Below are 20306 nucleotides of genomic sequence, written 5' to 3'. Positions count from 1 at the left end.
CACTGAAGCTCAAATGCAACTATCCCACGTACGCTGCCAGCCAGTGACGATCGCGGTGTCAGACCCCTGATCTTCTCACCAAACTCGTGACCAAAGGACTAGCCAATCTAAAACCACAATGTCACGTGCATAACAATGCCACGCCCAGCTGCACCCTGCGCAACGATTTTCCAGCTAATGGACCACAAATCAATGTACCGGCAGCCTAAGTGCGATTGTTACTGGGTCAGGTTAATTACGCAATTAACCATTCACACTGCCACCACCTCCTTTTTGTACAGAGAAAGAGGAAACTCGGCAATATCAGCAATAACACTAGGATGATTAGATAATCGTCTGTATACCATTATCACCGCAGACAGGTTATACAGAGGGTTAAACACACATAGTAGCACTCTTCAGCGGCAGGAATTCGCAAGTTGCAATAAAGAGCAGTAGAAACAGTTCAACACTTTCAGAAAGTAGGATTTATTACTAAAAGGTCAAAAGGGTGCAATAAAAATATTTACAGAAAAAAGATGTAACCAATTTATATATCAACATACAGAGAACAACAGCACAGCAAAAAAGATAACAGAAAGAAAGTTAGGTAGATAAGTACTTGCCAAAAAGTCCTGGGGTAAGCAGATCAAGTTTCAGAGCAAAAGGGCACCGTCTCCGAAGTTGGTTCTGATGTTAAAAGGGAGAATTCTTCAACTCTTAGGTCTGACAGCCTATTTTGTAGTCCCCCAGCAAGGGGTGTCTCTGAAACCAAGGACCAATGCCTCATTTGGGGAGGGGTTGTCTGGGCGGGGACCCAAACTATAACCAAAAACCTCTCCTAGCTCATATTTTGGCTAATAACTTTTCCTAGGCACAAGTACCATACCACCCGTAGGTAAATTAATATGCAGACGCATCTGAGGAACGGTTAGATATGAAATATGATATACATACCTGAATGGCTCAAGAGATGTAATTTTCTGCTTTCCTATATATTCCAGCCAAGGAGAGTGACATATCAAACTGTTTGTCTTCTCGTGGCCAATCTGAAGATATGCCTGTTTTTTATGTAAGTCTCTCATATTCCAAGATATGAGACATAGAGGAAAAATGGATTTTAAAAGTGTAATCTAGTTTCTTACTCCTCTGGAATGTCTTTGAACTCAGGGGAAGGCTTGAATTATCCTTTTACGATGTGCAAGATTGCACAGGTTCTTTAGACAGGAGGCCCCAGCTCCCTTGGGGGTTTTATAGCTCGGAGCTCCTTACTGTGCTCTGGCCTCCTGTGACACTCCTCATCACTCAGGCCACATGTCACTGTAAATTAACAGAGAGGGAGGGGGGATGATGGGACAACATTGGGAATTCTTAACAAAATGGAGGGTTGGAGCAAAATGGTTGAACCGCGTCCATCTCTGTGTGCACGCTTGCTACAATGGCGTACACCATTCAGGCCAGGGGGGAGGCCTGAGCTCTGTCCTCGTCCTCCTCCCACACTCAGTAGGACATCAGCGGGGACTTTTTACTCCTCTTTAACAGGAAGCCTTTAGGCATAAGTGTGTGCAGCCTATTGCATTAGGGTGTACACCCCAAAGCTCAAAGACACAAGTGTTTGTGTGTGTATATATATATATATATATACACACACACACATACATTCATACATATATACACACACACACACTGTCAAGCAGCCAACAGGTAGGTTATACAATTCTCTTTTCTCCAATCGCAGGTAGAAGGAAAGAAGATCACACAATTCCCCCTTCATCACAGTTAGTGTTGATGGGGGAATCCCTCCAGCTGTGCAATTGTATTCTGAGTTGACAGTGGGAATTTTCCCCACCGTCAGAATACAGTGATCACTGCTGGCAGCTGTAGTTGCAGATAGTCATCACACCGAAAAACCCAACAGGCTGGTTGTACTGAAGTTGATCTGTCGATCGACTCCAGTACAACCAGCCTGCCAATAGACAGTTCCTGCTGAACCGTCCGAATTTCGATCCATCTGTGGTCGGCCTTGTGTATTTATAATGAGCTCCTACCAGGTAGGAGGTTCTTGAGAAAGGGTTTTTTTTGGATCCTCTTTAGTATTCTTGTATGTATTTCTGAACATCAGCTCTTATATGTTTTAAAGTTTTTTTTGGATCCTCTTTAGTATTCTTGTATGTATTTCTGAACATCAGCTCTTATATGTTTTAAAGTGCTACTAAACCCACAACAGTAAAAATCAGTCTGTATATGCAATAAAGCATGCTTGTTATACTCACTGTGGTACCTAAGAGGTTAATCCTCCACATTGTGTAAAAAGGATGTTTGATCCTGTCTTCTCTGATCCACCCCTTCTTCTACTGTCCCCAGTGGCGGGCTGACCATTCGAGCACTCGGGCACTGCCTGAGGGCCCAGGTTCAGTAGGGGGCCCCATGACATGCCCCTGGTACCTTTTTTATACAGTTGCAAGAAAAAGTATGTGAACCCCTTGGGATTACGTGGAGTTTTGCATGAATTGGGCATAAAATGTGCACTCCAATCAGTGTGATGATATTGGATGTGTTGCTGACAGCTGTCCTGCCCTTAAAAAACACACACCTGTTTTGGGTTTACTGGTTTCAAGAAGCACTGTCTGATGTGAACCATGCCTCGCAGAAAAGAGCTCTCAGAAGACCTACGATCAAGAATTGTTGACTTGCATGAAGCTAGAAAGGGTTACAAAAGTATCTCCCAAAAGCCTTGATGTTCATGTGTCCACGGTAAAACAGACTGTCTACAAATGGAGAAAGTTTAGCACTGTTGCTACTCTCCCTAGACGTGGTCGTCCTGTAAAAATGACTGCAAGAGCACAGCGCAGAATGCTGCATGAGGTAAAGAAGAATCCCAGAGTGTCAGCTAAAGACCTACAGAAATCTCTGGCACATGCTAACATTTTTGTTGACACATCTACAATAAGGAAAACATTAAACAAGAATGGAGTACATGGGAGGACACCACAGAGGAAGCCATTGCTGTCCAAAAAGAATATTGCAGCACCTTTGAAGTTTGCAAAAGAGCACCTGGATGTTCCACAGCACTACTGGCAAAATATACTGTGGACAGATGAAACCAAGATTGAGTTGTTTGGGAAGAACACACAACACTATGTGTGGAGAAAAAAAAGCACAGCACACCAACATCAAAACCTCATCCCCACTGTAAAACATGGCGGAGGGAGCATCATGGTTTGGGGCTGCTTTGCTGCCTCAGGGCCTGGACGGATTGTTGTCATTGATGGGAAAATGAATTCCAGAGTTTATCAAGACATTTTGCAGGAAAACGTACGACCATCTGTCCGCCAACTGAAGCTCCGCAGAGGATGGGTGATGCAACAGGACAATGACCCAAAGCATACAAGTAATTCAACAAAACTATGGCTGCAACAGCACAGAATACGACTTCTGGAGTGGCCCAGTCAGAGTCCTGACCTCAACCCGATTGAAATGCTGTGGCATGACCTTAAGAGAGCGATTCACACCAGACATCCCAAGAATATTGCTACACTGAAACAGTTTTGTGAAGAGGGGTGGTCCAAAATTACTCCAGATCGTTGTGCAGGTCTGATCTGCAACTACAGGAAATGTTTGGTTGAGGTTATTGCTGCCAAAGGAGGGTCAACCAGTTATTAAGTCCAAAGGTTCACATACTTTTTCCTCCCTGCACTGTGAATGTTTACATGTTATGTGCAATTAAACCATGGCAACATCTAATGTTTGTGTAGTATTATGTTCAGCAGACTGTGTTCTTCTATTGTTGTGACTTAGATGACGTTCAGAGCACATTTTATGCCAATTCATGCAAAACTCCACGTAATCCCAAGGGGTTCACATACTTTTTCTTGCAACTGTAGGCTTTTTTGAGTGTGGGCAAGGACACAGGGGTCCCATAATCCCCTATTGCCCGGGGGCCAGATGAGTTGTCAGTCCGCCCCTGACTGTCCCCCATCCATCTGCTGATAGAACAGAGCCTTGGCCGCAAGCTGCACATGCTCAGTTTGGTGTGTATTGCTAGAGATATTTTTTTTTTTCTTGGGAGAGTGCTTGTGATTACCACATGGCCAATAAGCACTGTCCAGACAGAGGGTCAGGGGTTATGCAGCCTCATAGGACAGTCAGGGGAAAATGAAAACTCCTCCTACCAGCTTTAACCAGAGCTCTGCTGGACGCTGATAGAAGTTACAAGACTGCTGATGAGAAAAAGTATATAGCAGTTTATATTTACTAAAATTGTATTTCCATGTTCTGTGTACCATGAGAAACCAGATATAGTGAATGCAGGGTCCTGGGTTTAGTAACAATTTAAGTGTAGCTCATTGAACCTATGTGCATGCATGTTCTTTGCAGTTTTTCAAAATGGAATGTACATCTTTGTTGTATTGTGCTTCATGTTAGATGACATACTTGTTATCTGTACCTGTTAGGTGATTGTATGTACAGTATACTGTATGCCTAATACAAACTTATTGCTAAAACAATTTGGCTATGTGGTGTGCTTAATCTATACAATAAAAATGATTGTTCTAACAGACTGATACACTGTTGAGAGGTTTAAGCACACTAAATAATAATATTTTGCTGGTTGCAGAATGGTGCAGTTAATAGTGGTGTGCAGACCTTTATTGCTAATGACGTGTTTCCTGGGTCAATGGAGTCTTGGCAGCCATCTTGGGTAACCAGTGTCTATTTAAGTCCCTTCCCCTGGGTTTTGGTTCACATTGTGCGAGTGGCTAGTGTAGGGAGAGAGATCCCACTTGTTAGGGAAAGTAACTAGCAGTAGGGAAAAGTCCTTAATGAGGCAGGACAGGCTAGGGACTCACTAACCTGGAAGCAAGGCTCCCCTCTTGGGACCAGACCAGCCAGGCCGCACTTCACCCTCTGAAACAGACGCTGTTGGAACCTCTCCTCAACCACGTCTTGACTGCATTGAACTGTGAGTTATTTCCCTAAGCAGCGCTCTCCTGCTAGGGTGTCTGTAACATTGGCATTCTGCTAAATACAAGTTTCAAGTTTATCTGCAACCGAACTCTGCCGCCACACCATGCTGCACCTCCCCACACAGATCTGGAAGATATGGAAATACATAGGTGGTGGCCTATGTGACGGGACCATAAGGGGAATGAGTTTAGGGATTGAACACTTAGGATAACAAAAATCTGGCATCTATATTTTCTCATATATAAAATACACATGCCTTTTGTGTTTAGACTATATTTGTTTGGCCCAGATTACAGCTTAATTAAAATGTACAGTACAACTAAAGACCCTATGAAACAAGTCTCATATACATTTATTTGCTGCACTAGCCTCATAATGTAATAAACAAACACAGGAACGTAGTAATTCTTAGACAACTGGCAATTCTGCCACCTTCGGGAGACTTGGACCTGTAGAACCCATATCTCCAACCTCCAGACCTCAGTTTTTTGATAGTATCCTAGTAGGTTGGGCACCCTTTCTTTATCTCTGCTAAGAAAGACAAACTGTTGTTTTGCTCTTTTATTTTTATTTAATTTAAGATTCTGTTTATTTCTTTCATTGATTTCAATCACGACTTCGAGGAATGCTGCTTGAGCTTGTCTGTACCCGACAACGTTCTGGAGTGTTGTTCCCTCAGCAGCAGCTTTGGAGGCCGTACCAGGGCCCTGCTGGACTGACGTTTGCAGGGTAAACCTGGAATGTGAACTTTGGTCATTGTGCTCTGCATTGCGGCACTTTTCATGCCTCTATAAACTAACCCAGGAGTCAGCAACCAGTAGATCGTGATCTCCCTGTAGATCTCAGCCAGGTGACTGGAAGATCATGGTCAGGGCTTGCTGATCCACCATCCCAGAGCATCAAACTGAATGCAGTGCAGAGGGACTACTTTTAAAGCTGGAACTGTAGTAGGGAGCAGGAGCCGCTCCCTACTACAGCTCTACTACTCCTCTGTAGTGCTGGCTTCTATGCCCTGTCATCATGATTGGTGGGTGTAGCACCTGCCAAGCATGGCCCATTCAAGTGAATGAGGCTGCTCTGCAAGTGCCCTGCAACCTTGTGCTAGTGCACAAGGGGTTAAACAGGCAGTGGTGTGTTACTTTCTTGCCAACTGCTTTAACCTTTTGGACCCAGTAGAAGCATGCACTTGTGGGGTGCTTGCAGAGTGGCCCCATTTATTTGAATAGGTCATGATTGGCAGGTGGTAGTACCCACCCATAGCAACAGGGGGCTTAATTCCTGCTGTGACATGTAAACACCTTTGGCTGCTGCCTCAGCAGCTAAAGAGGGTAGGGATGTAAGCAGGCATTTTGCAGGCGTTTGAGGGGTGTTTTTAACACTCCTAAAATGCCTATGAAAATTATACGCATGGCCGCACACAGTACTGTTCACACTGAAGCATTAGGGTCGTGGCAAAATTGACACCTCATGTCCAGTCAGGAGGAGTTGAAGCCTTTCAACGCTTCCCATTCAAGTCTATGGTGACACTCCTCAAATGCCTGGCAGGTGTTTGCGGGGTGTCTGCGGGGTGTTTTCAAGGCGTTTGCGGGGCGTTAATACTATTCAACTTCATTACAAGCAAACCAAAGGACTCAAAAAGCCCATAGGGCTGAACTACCCCTGAACTAATCCATAGTGCTCTGGGAAATCTCTGCTTTATATTATGTCTTTATTTATGAACAAATACTGAATGCATCGTAAAAAAGTATATAAAATAGCAGTTTAAAATCTTACAATCCTTAACAAAACAAAACGCATAAAATTGACTCAATAATATTATTATAGTTGTCCTTTAAAGTAAGCCTGTTGTAAGTGAAACATAGGAATTGTCATTGTTAACCTCCTCTTAAAATGCTAATTACCTGGTTGTTATGCTGACCCACTGGCTTCCATACTTTTTGAGTCACAGATCTGGAACTAGTACGCAAAATGCCAAAAAATTGCCCAAAACTTGTATACAAGCCAATGGGTGGAACAAGCCTGCCTTTTAGTTACACAAAGCCATCGGTTTTCATTGTGCACCATTACAATCTTCTAGCCTTCAGCGTCCTGACAACCAATGATATCAGCGGTGGATAGGGAGGACTTCAGTTGCCTGCGCAGCATCCTTGTTTGACCCTCCCCTGCCCCTCGCCATCAGTCTGGGGTCACATCAGCTCAGTGATGAAGAAAAACTGAGGGAGAAGAGAAACACTGGAATACTAGTCAGTACCAGTGACAAAGGTGTATTTGCTTTGGCAGACTAATCACCTCCAACGTTGGGCGTCTTACATTAGTGGATGTTGCTGCACTATATAAAACCATTAGAATAGTTTTTTTACAATTTAGAATGGGGTGCTTCAAGACCGTCTATAATTTTAAAGGGTGCTCGAGACTGTACATAATTTTGCCTAAAAAAAGTTCCAGAAACACTGCAGTGAAGGCATGAGCATAGCCACCCAGAAACAGCACGTGTGTTCTTCGCTGGATTTGCAGAAAATTAATGGAGCCACCTCACCTAACAACTGATAAGCTGCAATATTTAAATGTTTTTATTCTGGGTTTAGCTTTTAACCACCTTTGATTAATTGCAAATGGTCACCAATGAAAGCAGTCTGCCATGTTTTTGATAAAGATGTCTTCTGAAAGTACATTTTATAAACTGCTTCACCTGCATCCAGTCGATTCAAGAAAAAAAATAATTCCTATTAAAACTGCACATTGTTCGAATTTCTGCTGTCTGTCCGTGGAGATCTTGTTTTGTTACTCCGATGAATCTTAACAAAGCAAATTACTATTGCTATACTTAACAATAATATTATGATGCATATCAAAAGTATTAGGAGATGAGTATGACACTCAAAGAATGAACGATTGACGTCATCAACCAACATATCCTTAATTGAAGAGGGGGAATTACATATGTATCCTTCAGGCCATTTTTGAACTACCCAATCAGTTTCTGCAATTTCTCTCATTTCAATCACGAAAGAACATGAACAGGTATATGGATTATTATCTCCTTTAAAACTTCTTAGATGTTCAAAGTATTGTAGCTGACCTCTGTTTATGGTTTCAATAAGATTTCCATCAACAGCTAGGACTTGAATAAAGGGAAGATTACCCATTGGGGATATAGTTGTAAATGCATTGTAGGACAGATAAAGCTCTCTCAGTCTAGGCAATGAGATATTTAGCATTTCGATTTTGTTGTGGCTTAAATCAAGAACTTCACAGTTGTTAGGCAAACCAATATCAACATGCTTCAGGCCAGTATAAGACAAATTTAAGCGAATTAATGATGGCTGCCATTCACAAAGAGAATAGGACATGTTTGAGAAATTGTTCTGACTTAGGTCTAAGTGCGCCAATAGGTTGTACTTCCTTAGTGTTTGGCACACAGATTCAAAATTAACTAAATTATTATGCTGAAGTTTTAATATCTTGAGAATGGGAAATGTGCCACTACAAAAAGAAGAAGAGAGACTTTCCTCTTGAAGAAGATTTTCCGATAGGTCTAGATCTGACATATATTTAAAATTCAAACTGATGTTACATGGAAAAGTCATCAAGTTGCACTTGGACACTGTTAACTTTCCCAGTGTGGACATCCAGTTTCCAAGACCATAGAACACAGTATCTCTCTGTGTTAATGGATGTGAAGACACATTGATGAACTGCAGAGACGATATATGAGGTTGTTTTGCTTCTGTTGTCCAACTATATTGGCCCACAAAAGTTGTGTTTTCAAATGAAAGCAAAGTGATTGGAATCTTCTGCAACCATTTTATAAAGCCAGACAAAAAATCCTCAGACAAAACGACATTTACAAAGCTGATCCTGGTTAACTGACCTTGAACCTCATTCTGAGCTTGCTGCAGTTCCAAGTTGTATATAATAAAATTTTCTGCTTTCACGTAGCTTCCTCCAGTGAATTCAAAGCTGGTAGCCGTAATGCATGAAATGATAGACAAGATGTTGTTCAAGTCAAGAAACAAACAGGAACAATGTCTAAGGGAGGGATCATAGGTGCAATCTGCTTCTGAAGCTGGGATCTTCTGAGCAAATAAAAAGATGACAATAAAGGAATGGCCGACCTTCATTGTGAAACGTTTTCTAGGAAAATAGCGCAAGAAAAAACACAAGAATAAAAAAGGATTAAAAAAAGCAAGTTAATTGAATATTTGCCCATACTATTAAAGGGGTTTTCTGTTAACACTAGAAAGCTCTGATGACATTCTGGCACTTCTAACTGCAGGGGAATCTGAGGATATAGGTAATTCATTCAGACATCAATGCCTAAAAACTTATAAGAGCAAACTTTTGTCAGAATATCAAATGAAAGTATAGTGGTTATATAGTGCCTTGAAAAAGTATACATACCCCTTGAAGTTTTCCACATTTTCTCATGTCACAACCAAAAACGTGAATGTAGTTTATTGGGATTTTAGGTGATTGTGACGGAAGCGTAGGCAGGACAGAACACGCAAAGAAGATGGGGAACACACAAAGCTTTATTGAACTATGAAAGATACTCAATCAGGACAGTTCAAAGCACTCCGCAGCATGCGGCTTGTAGGGACACCCACGGTAAGTGGGCTTAAGGGGACTCAACGGGACCTTGGCTGTGGAGTCTGGCCTCGACACAGTGTGCTAGGGACGACATTGTGCTCACGGGAACTCAACGGGACTTCAGCTGTGGAGTCTGGCCTCCGCACAGCTCCCACCCAGCTTTCTAGGGACATCGGGCTCACGGGAACTCAATGGGACTTGGGCTGTGGAGTCTGGCCTCAACACAGCGTGCTAGGGATGACATCAGGCTCATGGGGACTCAACGGGACTTTAGCTGTGGAGTCTGGCCTCAGCACAGCCCCACTCAGCTTTCTAGGGACATCAGGCTCACGGGGACTCGACAGGACTTGGTCTGTGGAGTCTGGCCTCAACACAGCATGCTAGGGACGACATCAGGCTCACGGGGACTCAACGGGACTTGGGCTGTGGAGTCTGGCCTCAACACAGCGTGCTAGGGACGATTCAGGGCACAGGTGGTCTGAGCGCACAATAGAGACAGCTCAGGACATGGGTGGGTTGTGCGCACAATAGAGACAGTTCAGGACATGGGTGGTTTGTGCACACAACAGGGACAGTTCAGGACATGGGTGGTCTGTGCACACAACAGGGACAGTTCAGGACATGGGTGGTCTGTGCGCACAACAGGGACAGTTTAGGACACGGGTGGTCTGTGCGCACAACAGTGACAGTTCAAGACACGGTTGGTCTGTGCACACAACAGGGACCGTTCAGGACACGGGTGGTCTGTGCGCACAACAGGGACAGTTCAGGACATGGGTGGTCTGTGCGCACAACAGGGACAGTTCAGGACACGGGTGGTCTGTGCGCACAACAGGGACAGTTCAGGACACGGGTGGTCTGTACGCACAACAGGGACAGTTCAGGACACGGGTGGTCTGTACGCACAACAGGGACAGTTCAGGACACGGGTGGTCTGTGCGCACAACAAGGACAGTTCAGGACACGGATAGTCTGTGCACACAACAGGGACAGTTCAGGACACAGGTAGTCTGTGCGCACAACAGGGACAGTTCAGGACACGGGTTGTCTGTGCGCACAATAGGGACAGCTCAGGACATGGGTGGTCTGTGCACAAAACAGGGACAGTTCAGGCCACGGATGGTCTGTGCACGCAACAGGGACAGTTCAGGACACGGGTGGTCTGTGCGCACAATAGGGACAGTTCATGGCTTTGAGGGACACTCACGATAGGTGTCTTGCAGGTGCTCAGCAGCAGGCGGCTTCCAGAGGGGGTTAGGCGACTTGCGGACGCTCAGCAGCAGGCAGCTTCCAGGGAGGTAGGTGACCTGCGGATGTCTGCAGCAGGCGGCTTCCAGGGACAAAGTGGTCAGGAGACAGGATGGCTTCCCCGGGGCCCCACAATCAGCAGACAGGGTGGATTCCCAGGGCCCCAGCAATCAACAGACAGGGAGGCTTCCCAGGGGCCCAACGATCAGCAGACAGGACGGCTTCCCAGGACCCCCCAGCGGTCAGCAGACAGGACAGCTTCCCAGGCTCACGGGGACTGAACGGACTTGGGCTGTGGAGTCTGGCCTCAACACAGTGTGCTAGGGATGACATCAGACTCACGTGGACTCAACAGGACTTTAGGTGTGGAGTCTGGCCTCAGCACAGCTCCCACCCAGCTTTATAGGGACATTGGGCTCACGGGGACTGAACGGGACTTGGGCTGTGGAGTCTGGCCTCAACACAGCGTGCTAGGGAAGACATCAGGCTCACAGGGACTCAATGGGACTTTAGCTGTGGAGTCTGGCCTCAGCACAGCTTCCACCCAGCTTTCTAGGGACATCGGGCTCATGGGGACTGAACGGGACTTGGGCTGTGGAGTCTGGCCTCAACACAGCGTGCTAGGGACGATTCAGGGCACGGGTGGTCTGAGCGCACAATAGAGACAGCTCAGGACACGGGTGGGTTGTGCGCACAATAGAAACAGTTCAGGACACGGGTGGTTTGTGCACACAACAGGGACAGTTAAGGACACGGGTAGTCTGTGCGCACAACAGGGACAGTTCAGGACACGGGTGGTCTGTGCGCACAACAGGGACAGTTCAGGATACGGGTGGTCTGTGCGCACAACAGGGACAGTTCAGGACACGGGTGGTCTGTGCGCACAATAGGGACAGTCCAGGATACGGGTGGTCTGTGCACACAACAGGGACAGTTCAGGACACGGGTGGTCTGTGCGCACAACAGGGACAGTTCAGGACACGGGTGGTCTGTGCGCACAACAGGGACAATTCAGGACACGGGTCATCTGTGCGCACAACAGGGACAGTTCAGGACACGGCTGGTCTGTGCGCACAACAGGGACAGTTCAGGACACAGGTGGTCTGTGCACACAACAGGAACAGTTCAGGACACGGGTGGTCTGTGTGCACAATAGGGACAGTCCAGAATACGGGTGGTCTGTGCACACAACAGGGACAGTTCAGGCCACGGGTGGTCTGTGTGCACAACAGGGACAGTTCAGGACACGGGTGGTCTGTGCACACAACAGGGACAGCTCAGGACACGGGTGGTCTGTGCACACAACAGTTACAGTTCAGGACACGGGTGGTCTGTGCGCACAACAGGGACAGTTCAGGACAAGGGTGGTCTGTGCGCACAATAGGGACACTTCATGGCTTTGAGGGACACTCACGATAGGCGTCTTGCAGGTGCTCAGCAGCAGGCGGCTTCCAGAGGGGGTTAGGTGACATGCGGACGCTCAGCAACAGGCAGCTTCCAGGGACAAAGCGGTCAGCAGACAGGACGGCTTCCCATGTGCCCCACGATCAGTAGACAGGGCGGCTTCCCAGGGCCCCAGCGATCAGCAGACAGGGAGGCTTCCCAGGGGCCCAACAATCAGCAGACAGGACGGCTTCCCAGGGCCCCCCAGCGATCGGCAGACAGGACAGCTTCCCAGGGGCCCCACGATCAGCAGACAGGGCGGCTTCCCAGGGCCCCAGCAATCAGCAGACAGGGCGGCTTCCCAGGGGCCCAACGATCAGCAGACAGGACGGCTTCCCAGGGCCCCCAGCGATCAGCAGACAGGACGGCTTCCCAGGGGCCCCATGATCAGCAGACAGGGGCACAGCGGGCTTCGGCAGGTAGGGGCACAGCAGGCTTGCAGGGGCTCGGCAGGGTCTTGGCGGTGCGGGGTCTGTCCCTGGGATGATTCTGACCTTTAAGAGAGTCTTATGCAGAGCGCTCAGCGGGGATGGCTGTGGGGGCCCGGTCCCCACCCGGACCTCCCAGCGGCTTCCAGGGAGATGATTCCAGCAGTGTGCACAGGGCAGAGAGGGCGGCCTGGTCCCGCGCCAGCCTATTTAAAGTCGTGCAGGACACTTCCGGGTTGCCCCGGCAACAGCCGGCCCGGCACCACGTTGCCGGGGCAGCGAGACACGCCCCCCTCACTCCGGCCACGCGGGGGAGGAGCGCGGCCTTTGTCTCTAGCTGCTTTGCCAGAGGAGAGATGCTAACCGCACCACAGGGGGCGTTTCTTCCTGTCCTGCACAGTCTTTTGATGTAGGCTGGCAGGATGGAGGAGTCTGCAAGGGGGGAGGGAGGGGAGGAGGGAGGCGGCAGAGAGACAGTAGGCAAAGGGGGGTGGGGAAGGCACGGGCACTCCGTGACAGTGATAGACCAACAAAATGTGGCACATAATTGTGAAGTGGAAGGAAAATGATAGTGGTTTTCAAAATTTTTTACAAATAAATATCTGTAAAGTGTGGCGTGCATTTGTATTCAGCTCCCCTGAGTCAATACTTTGTAGAACCACCTTTCGCTGCAATTCCAGCTGCAAGTCTTTCTATGTCTCTACCAGCTTTGTACATCTACAGAGTGAAATTTTTGCCCATTCTTCTTTGCAAAATAGCTCACGCTCTGTCAGATTGGATGGAGAGCGTCTGTGAACAGCAATTTTCAAGTCTTGCCACAGATTCTCAATTGGATTTAGGTCTGGATTTTGACTGGGCTATTCTAACACATGAATATGCTTTGATCTAAACCATTCCATTGTAGCTCTGGCTGTATGTTTAGGTTTGTTGCCCTGGTGGAAGATGATCCTCTGCCCCAGTCTCACATCTTTTGCAGACTCTAACAGGTTTTTTTCTAAGATTGCCCTGTATTTGGCTCCATCCAACTTCCTATCAACTCTGACCAGCTTCCCTGTCCCTGCTGAAGAAAAGCATCCCCACAACATGATGCTGCCACCACCATGTTTCACGGTAGGGATGGTGTGTTCAGGGTGATGTGCAGTGTTAGTTTTCCACCACACATAATGTTTTGCTTTTAGACCATAATGTACCATTTTGGTCTTATCTGACCAGAACACCTTCTTCCACATGTTTGCTGTGTCCCCCACAAGGCTTCTCGAAAACTGCAAACGGGACGTCTTATGGCTTTCTTTCAACAATGGCTTTCTTCTTGTCACTCTTCCATAAAGGCCAGATTTGTGGAGTGCATGACTAATAGTTGTCCTGTGGACAGATTCTCCCCTTGAGCTGTGGATCTCTGCAGCTCCTCCAGAGTTACCATAAGCTTCTTGGCTGCTTTTATGATTAATGCTCTCCTTGCCTGGCCTGTCAGTTTGGGTAGACGGCTATGTCTTGGTAGGTTTGCAGTTGTGCCATACTCTTTCCATTTTCGGATGATGGATTGAACAGTGCTCCGTGAGATGTTCAAAGCTTGGGATTTTTTTTATAACCTAACCCTGTTTTAAACTTCTCTACAACTTTATCCCTGACCTGTCTGGTGTGTTACTTGGCCTTCATGATGCTGTTTGTTCACTAATGTTCTCTAACAAATCTCTGAGGGCTTCACAAAACAGCTGTATTTATACTGAGATTAAATTACACACAGGTGGACTCCGTTTACTAATTAGGTGACTTCTGAAGGCAATTGGGTCCACTAGATTTTAGTTAGGGGTATTGGAGTAAAAGGGGCTGAATACAAATGCATGCCACGTTTTTCAGATATTTATTTGTAAACAATTTTGAAAACCATTTATCATTTACCTTCCACTTCACAATTATTTGTCACTTTGTGTTGGTCTATCACATAAAATTCCAATAAAATACATTTACATTTTTGGTTGTAACATGACAAAGTGTGGAAAATTTCAAGGGGTATGAATACTTTTTCAAGGCACTGTAAGTTCCATCATGGCATCATTTCACAATAATTTACACAATATTCAACATACATATTATTGCTCTTCAAATGTAATACTTCAGTAACTTAGAGCTGAAGTTTAGGTATTTCAGGCTTTACTTAGTTACATTGGTCCAGCTTGGAGCAATGTAAGTATGTATTTGCCATGCCTGTTGGATCCCTGTGGAAGCTGGAAATCAATGTCGTAGACACTGCTACTACAGTGATCCCCACTAGCTTCCGGGTTCCATTCTGTGTGGCTGCCCTGCTGCCTAGTAAACAGGGGAGGTTGCATGCTTGGCAGAGGCACAATTCGCAGAACACTTTCTCTATGAATTGGACCCTGATTGGATCCATGTGGAAGCTGGAAATCAATGTAGTAGACACTGCTACTACAGTGATCCGCACTAGCTTCCGGTTTCAATTCTGAGTGGCTGCATTGCTGCAGAATGAACAGAGGAGGTTGCATGCTTAGCACAGGCGCCATTCACAGAACACTTTCTCTATGAATTTGGCTCTCTACTTTGTCCACTCAGAGAACGCTTTGTGTTCATTGAGATAATGCAAATTGTTTCCTGAATGGCACCTGGAAGCAAATAGATATCACTGTAGTAGTTGTATCTACTACAGTGATTTGCGGTTTCCACAGAGATCCCATAAGTATGGCATATATATACTTACATTGCTCCAATCTGACCAATGTAACCTTTGTAAAATTTGCATGACCTAATCTTCAGCATTAAAGCTTAAAGTGATACTAAACGATTAATTCTCCAAAAATAATCAATATACAGTACACTCATTACCTAATGGCCCTGTGCTTTTCTTCTGTCTGTTTGGAAGGAACAGTTCACTTTAGTTGTGGTCATGTGCACTGCTGTATCCACAATACAAATCTACAAGTGCCTGGTCTATCTTGGAAGTGAGCAAAAGAGGGTGGCTATGTTCCAACTTACAGTGGGACCATGGAAACAAACATAACCACTTTCTAACAGTAAGGCAGATGACAGCAGCAACAGCAGCAGCCAAAAAAAAATTAAGATTCGGCTACTAGCAATATAAGGTACTTTTTTGATGTATTGAATTGAATAGCATTTTTTAAACCAATGTTTAATGTCATTTGAACTAAACTTTCAGTTTAAATTTGCTAAATCAGGTATAGCAAAACAACAGTTGCTCAAAATATTATGTTTTTTTTTCTTTTTGCAAATCAGCTATAATATGAGCAGAAGAGCCTGTCCCCTGTCATCATGCTGCAGAAAAGGACTCATCCTTTCTGTGTGGAAGCTGTAATCTTTTTGCAGAGATCCAACATACCCACTGCTTAGTCAGATCTACAGCTCTCCAAACAGAAAAGCTAATGGCTCTGACTTAGTCGTGAGTGTGTCAGTCCTATGAAAAGTGACTACTGCTTCCAATTAGAGTGCAAAGGTCCTACTCTGCAACATGCTGGCAGGAGACAGGACTTTCTACAAGATTGTGGTTGCCTTCTCAAGGATCAAACTGCAAGGCTTCACACCCCTTTTGTTTTGATGTGCCTGAACTGTATTTTGCTGATATAAATGTAAAGTTCAATTTGGTTTTAAAGCCTACTAGCATTGATTACAGTGGTGTAATTAGAACCTTCAGAGCCTCAATGCAAGAAACCATGAGAGGCCCCCTGGCCCGTTGACAGAACGCAAGGGTTGGACACAAGTGCGACCTAATGACCCTGGTAGTTTCGCCATTCATGCCAATAGTTTTTTTTTTTAATTTGGGTTTTTTTTTTACAATATTATTATTTTATTATTCTTTGAAATTTTTGTTGGAGCCTCATTGGGGAGGAGGGGCTTTGGTGAGATATCCGGGGTCTAAACAGACCTCTGATGTTTACATTTTGAGACAGAGAAAGAAGATTGAGGACACAGCACTCAATCTCCTTCTCTTCTACACAGAAATGGATAGGACTAGCTCTGTAGAGAGCTTCCTGTTCATTCACAAACTGAGGCATTGTGGCAGTAAATTAGGGCAGCACAGTGACTAAATAGTTAGCACTTCCGCCTGGCAGTACTAGGGTCGCTGGTTCAAATTCTGACCACGGCACCACCTGCCTGGAGTTTGCATGTTCTCCCTGTGCCTGTGTGGGTTTCCTCCGGGTACTCCAGTTTCCTCCGACTCTCCAAAGACAAGCTGGTAGGTTAATTGGCTGCTGTCTAAATTGGCCCTAATATGTGTATGTATGGATGTGAGTTAGGGACCTTAGATTGTACGCCCCTTGAGGGTTAGGGACGGATGTGAATGTACAATATATATGTAAAGCGCTGTGTAAATTGACGGCGCTATATAAGTACCTGAAATAAATAAATAAAATAAATAAATAGTAAACACAATTTACTATGCCTCAGTTATGCATGGACAGAATTAGTGATCGATACCGAAAAGGATTTCATTCAGAAAAGGATGGGGCTGGTAAATTACATATTTACCAGTCCCTTCCCCGCTCTCCATCCAGACAGTATCCCCTGCAGCAGGAGGTGGGAGAGGGGAGGGGGGAACCTGTGGGGGAGAAGAGGGGCTGTGAAAGACCTCAGGGGTGGTCGGAGAGCATGAGGGAGCACTAGAAAGCAAAGGGGGGGGGCAGAGAGCAAAGTGGCGGCCGCCAGAGAGCGCGGGATGCCTCCGGAGAGCATGGGGGGCTCCAGGAAATGGCAGGGGGCTGCCGGAGAGCACAGAGGGGCACCAGAGAGCATGAGGGGCCCCAGAGTGTACAGATGGCAGCAGAAAGAAGGTGGATAGCAGGAGTGTTGGGGGCAGCTGCGTATAGAGGAATTAATGTGTCCATGTTCATGCCAGCTCATCCTTCTTTCCCTCCCACAGGCATTCAGTGGCTGTAGGAGGAACATGGAGTGATAGATTCCTTAGGGCAGATACAAGAACATACTCCTTCAAAAATGTCACTGAAAGGGAAATATGACAATAAAAACTAACAGGGTGAATGTGGGCAGAGAAGGTCCCTGCAGCCAGTGTCCATGACAGGTTCACCTTTTTACAAAAATTATAAATGCATATCTTTTTGCAGGTAAAAAAAATGTGCATTTATTTATTTATTTGGAGCCAGTAAAGCATTGCACCCGTGATCAGCAGATCACATGTGCAATGCAGGGCTGGTAAGCTGTATGCTCACGCTAGTACCTCATACAGGCATAGCTCTCTGGTAGCTCACTGAGAACTACAAGCCGTCAGTCGCAAAGGCTGATGGTAGTTGTAGTTTCCCATTCACAGAACTCTGTAAATAAATGACGTGGCCAGGTGGGCGTATGGAGACCACGGCTGTGTGGGTGTCCGTTGTCTTGACAAGTCCCTTATGCTTACTACACACATTACAATATGACAGTACAATCATCTTTAGATTTACCAAAACGTGATATGAGGACATACCTAAACAATACAATGAATCTGCATCTGATCAAACAGGCCCTTGCACCATAAATATGTTCTTTTAAGATATAAAAAAGATTGCACAGTCAGACCAACATGTGTGATAAGCTTTAAAGGGTAAGTACAATTAGTTTTCCATTAGTCGGCAAAGATTTGAACTCTACTCTGCATAACTGATAAGTAATAAACTATGGATTGCAACTGTTTTGGAACAAGAAATCTGTTGAATCTATTGTCTAGCATGCTGTCTGTATCGTTGTCTCAGCTGACAGTTCTTCCCTTATATCAGAAGACTCATTCGGCTACAACATTACTGCAATTAGTATTCCGATTAAAATACTTTGTTATATATGTATTCACACTTGTTAAAATATTGTTTATCATTCTGGGGTTTTTGGATTATTTTCAGGTAATTAATCAGTTGGTTTTTGAATATCCTTTTTTTCACACATCCTCTTTATATACATGGTAAAGAGAAAAAAAAACAAGAAAAAAAGAGACAATATCTCCAAAACAACTTACTTCTCTGACTTGTATAGATGTGCTGTCAAAGTTGTGTGCTTCCTTTCAGTTTCTGCGCTGCATTTCTGAAAGGCAGCCAGCTCATTTTCTTCTCTGCAGTTCTTCAGTTGGGAGTAGAAAAAAAAGCACTGGCAGGAAAAATGCAGAGGACAGACTTCCTTTTCAGAAATTCCCATTTCGTAACTGAGCTGCAGGAAAGAATCTGAGTCTGCGGAAAGGTGTTACATCGAAGATTTAATAGGCTAGGGGCGGGAACAAAAGTTAAAGTTACATACTCCAGAGTTATATAGAGACACATTTTTATGACAATTTCACAAGCTTTACTCTTAGGCCTATTCTAACACCTCTCTCATGCATGTAAAAATCTGCTTCTTTTTTTTTTTTTACTAAATAGTTACTTAAAATCCCCAAGATATATATATATATATATATATATATATATATATATATATATATATATATATATAATTTTTTTTTTTCTGGAAGCAAAGGCCATGGAGAAAAAAATGTTGGTTGTTGCAATTTTTTTTATGTCACACAATATTTGCACGGTGTTTATTTATTTTAAAAATACACTTTAATGAATTTTAATGCACACAAACACAATATAATACCAAAATGTTTGGTAAAATATAAAAGATGATGTTACGCAGAGTAAGTAGAAACCTAACATTTCATGCTTGAAAATTGCGTATGCCAGGGGAATCGGAACAAACTGCGGTACTTAAAAATCTCCATAGGCAAGGCTTTAAAAGCCTTTACAGGTTACCAGTTTGGAGTTACACAGGAAGTCTGGAGTTAGAATTATTCTTTTCACTCTGACATTCATGGTGATACCTCACGTGTGGTGCGATTGCCAATTACATATGCGTGTGAGACCTATGTGTGCACTTGCATTTGTACAGAACGACGGGGATACTTTAAAAAAAAATATATATATATTATTTATTTGATTTGATTTGATGTTTTTCATTGTCTCTTAAGAAATGTTTTTATATTAACTTTATTGCTATAACAAGGGATGAACAACATTCCTTGTGATAGACTTTTAGACCCCTGGTCTCTCCTCTGCCTTCAAAAGCATCTGTTCAAACACAATATGGGGCAATAGCAGGTGAGGTAGCCACATAAATATAAATTAGGCACCTCTCTACAACCTAATTTCAAAATATTGTGCAAACTTCCCTCTTCACTCCTCCCAAGACCTGCTGCTCTCTGGCTCCCTCATCATCTCCTCCTATACTCTCCTTCAGGACTTCTCCAGAGCCTCTTCAATCCTCTGGAACTCCCTTCCCCAATCTGTCAAGCTATCTCCCACTTTGTCTGCCTTTAAGTGATCCCTGAAAACTTATATGTTTAAGACCTATCCTGCTTCCTCCTTCAAACTAAAATTTTACTTTCTCCATGAAGGCCTCATGCGCATAGACACTTAGCAACTCCTAGGTGCTGAGGTGTAAAATCGCCAGTGCTTTCTCCTGAAGAACCGCATGTGTATGGCAGTGGTCAACTAAATGCCAATCTTTTTTGCCATTGGCGACAACCCATGCATGTGTATGTAGTACTTCTCCCAAAATGTGAAAGTGGCACACTTGGGGGGGGGGGGGGAAGGGAATACAGACATTCATATGCAGGTAAATGCTGATGCTGGGTGTTTACCCAAGGACAGCTGCGTTCAG

The 20306-nt window shown here is 44.9% G+C and overlaps 1 protein-coding gene across 1 annotated transcript; it reads right to left on the bottom strand.

Annotated features, from left to right (window-relative positions):
* Positions 1-444: 444 nt before the first annotated feature.
* Positions 445-18794, bottom strand: CD14 (CD14 molecule). The gene is made up of 2 exons (XM_089661610.1): positions 18631-18794; positions 445-9081 (listed from the first exon to the last, which is right to left on the bottom strand). The coding sequence occupies exon 2, from the start codon at positions 9066-9068 to the stop codon at positions 7674-7676; it is 1395 nt and encodes a 464-aa protein (XP_089517736.1). The 5' UTR covers positions 9069-9081; positions 18631-18794; the 3' UTR covers positions 445-7673.
* Between the last annotated feature and the right edge of the window lie 1512 nt (positions 18795-20306).

The sequence above is a fragment of the Staurois parvus genome, unplaced genomic scaffold, assembly GCF_062004578.1.
Source record: "Staurois parvus isolate SC_StPar_1 unplaced genomic scaffold, SC_StPar_1.0 ptg000006l, whole genome shotgun sequence".
Classification (NCBI taxonomy): Eukaryota; Metazoa; Chordata; class Amphibia; order Anura; family Ranidae; genus Staurois; species Staurois parvus.
This window is presented reverse-complemented; position numbering and strand designations above follow the sequence as displayed.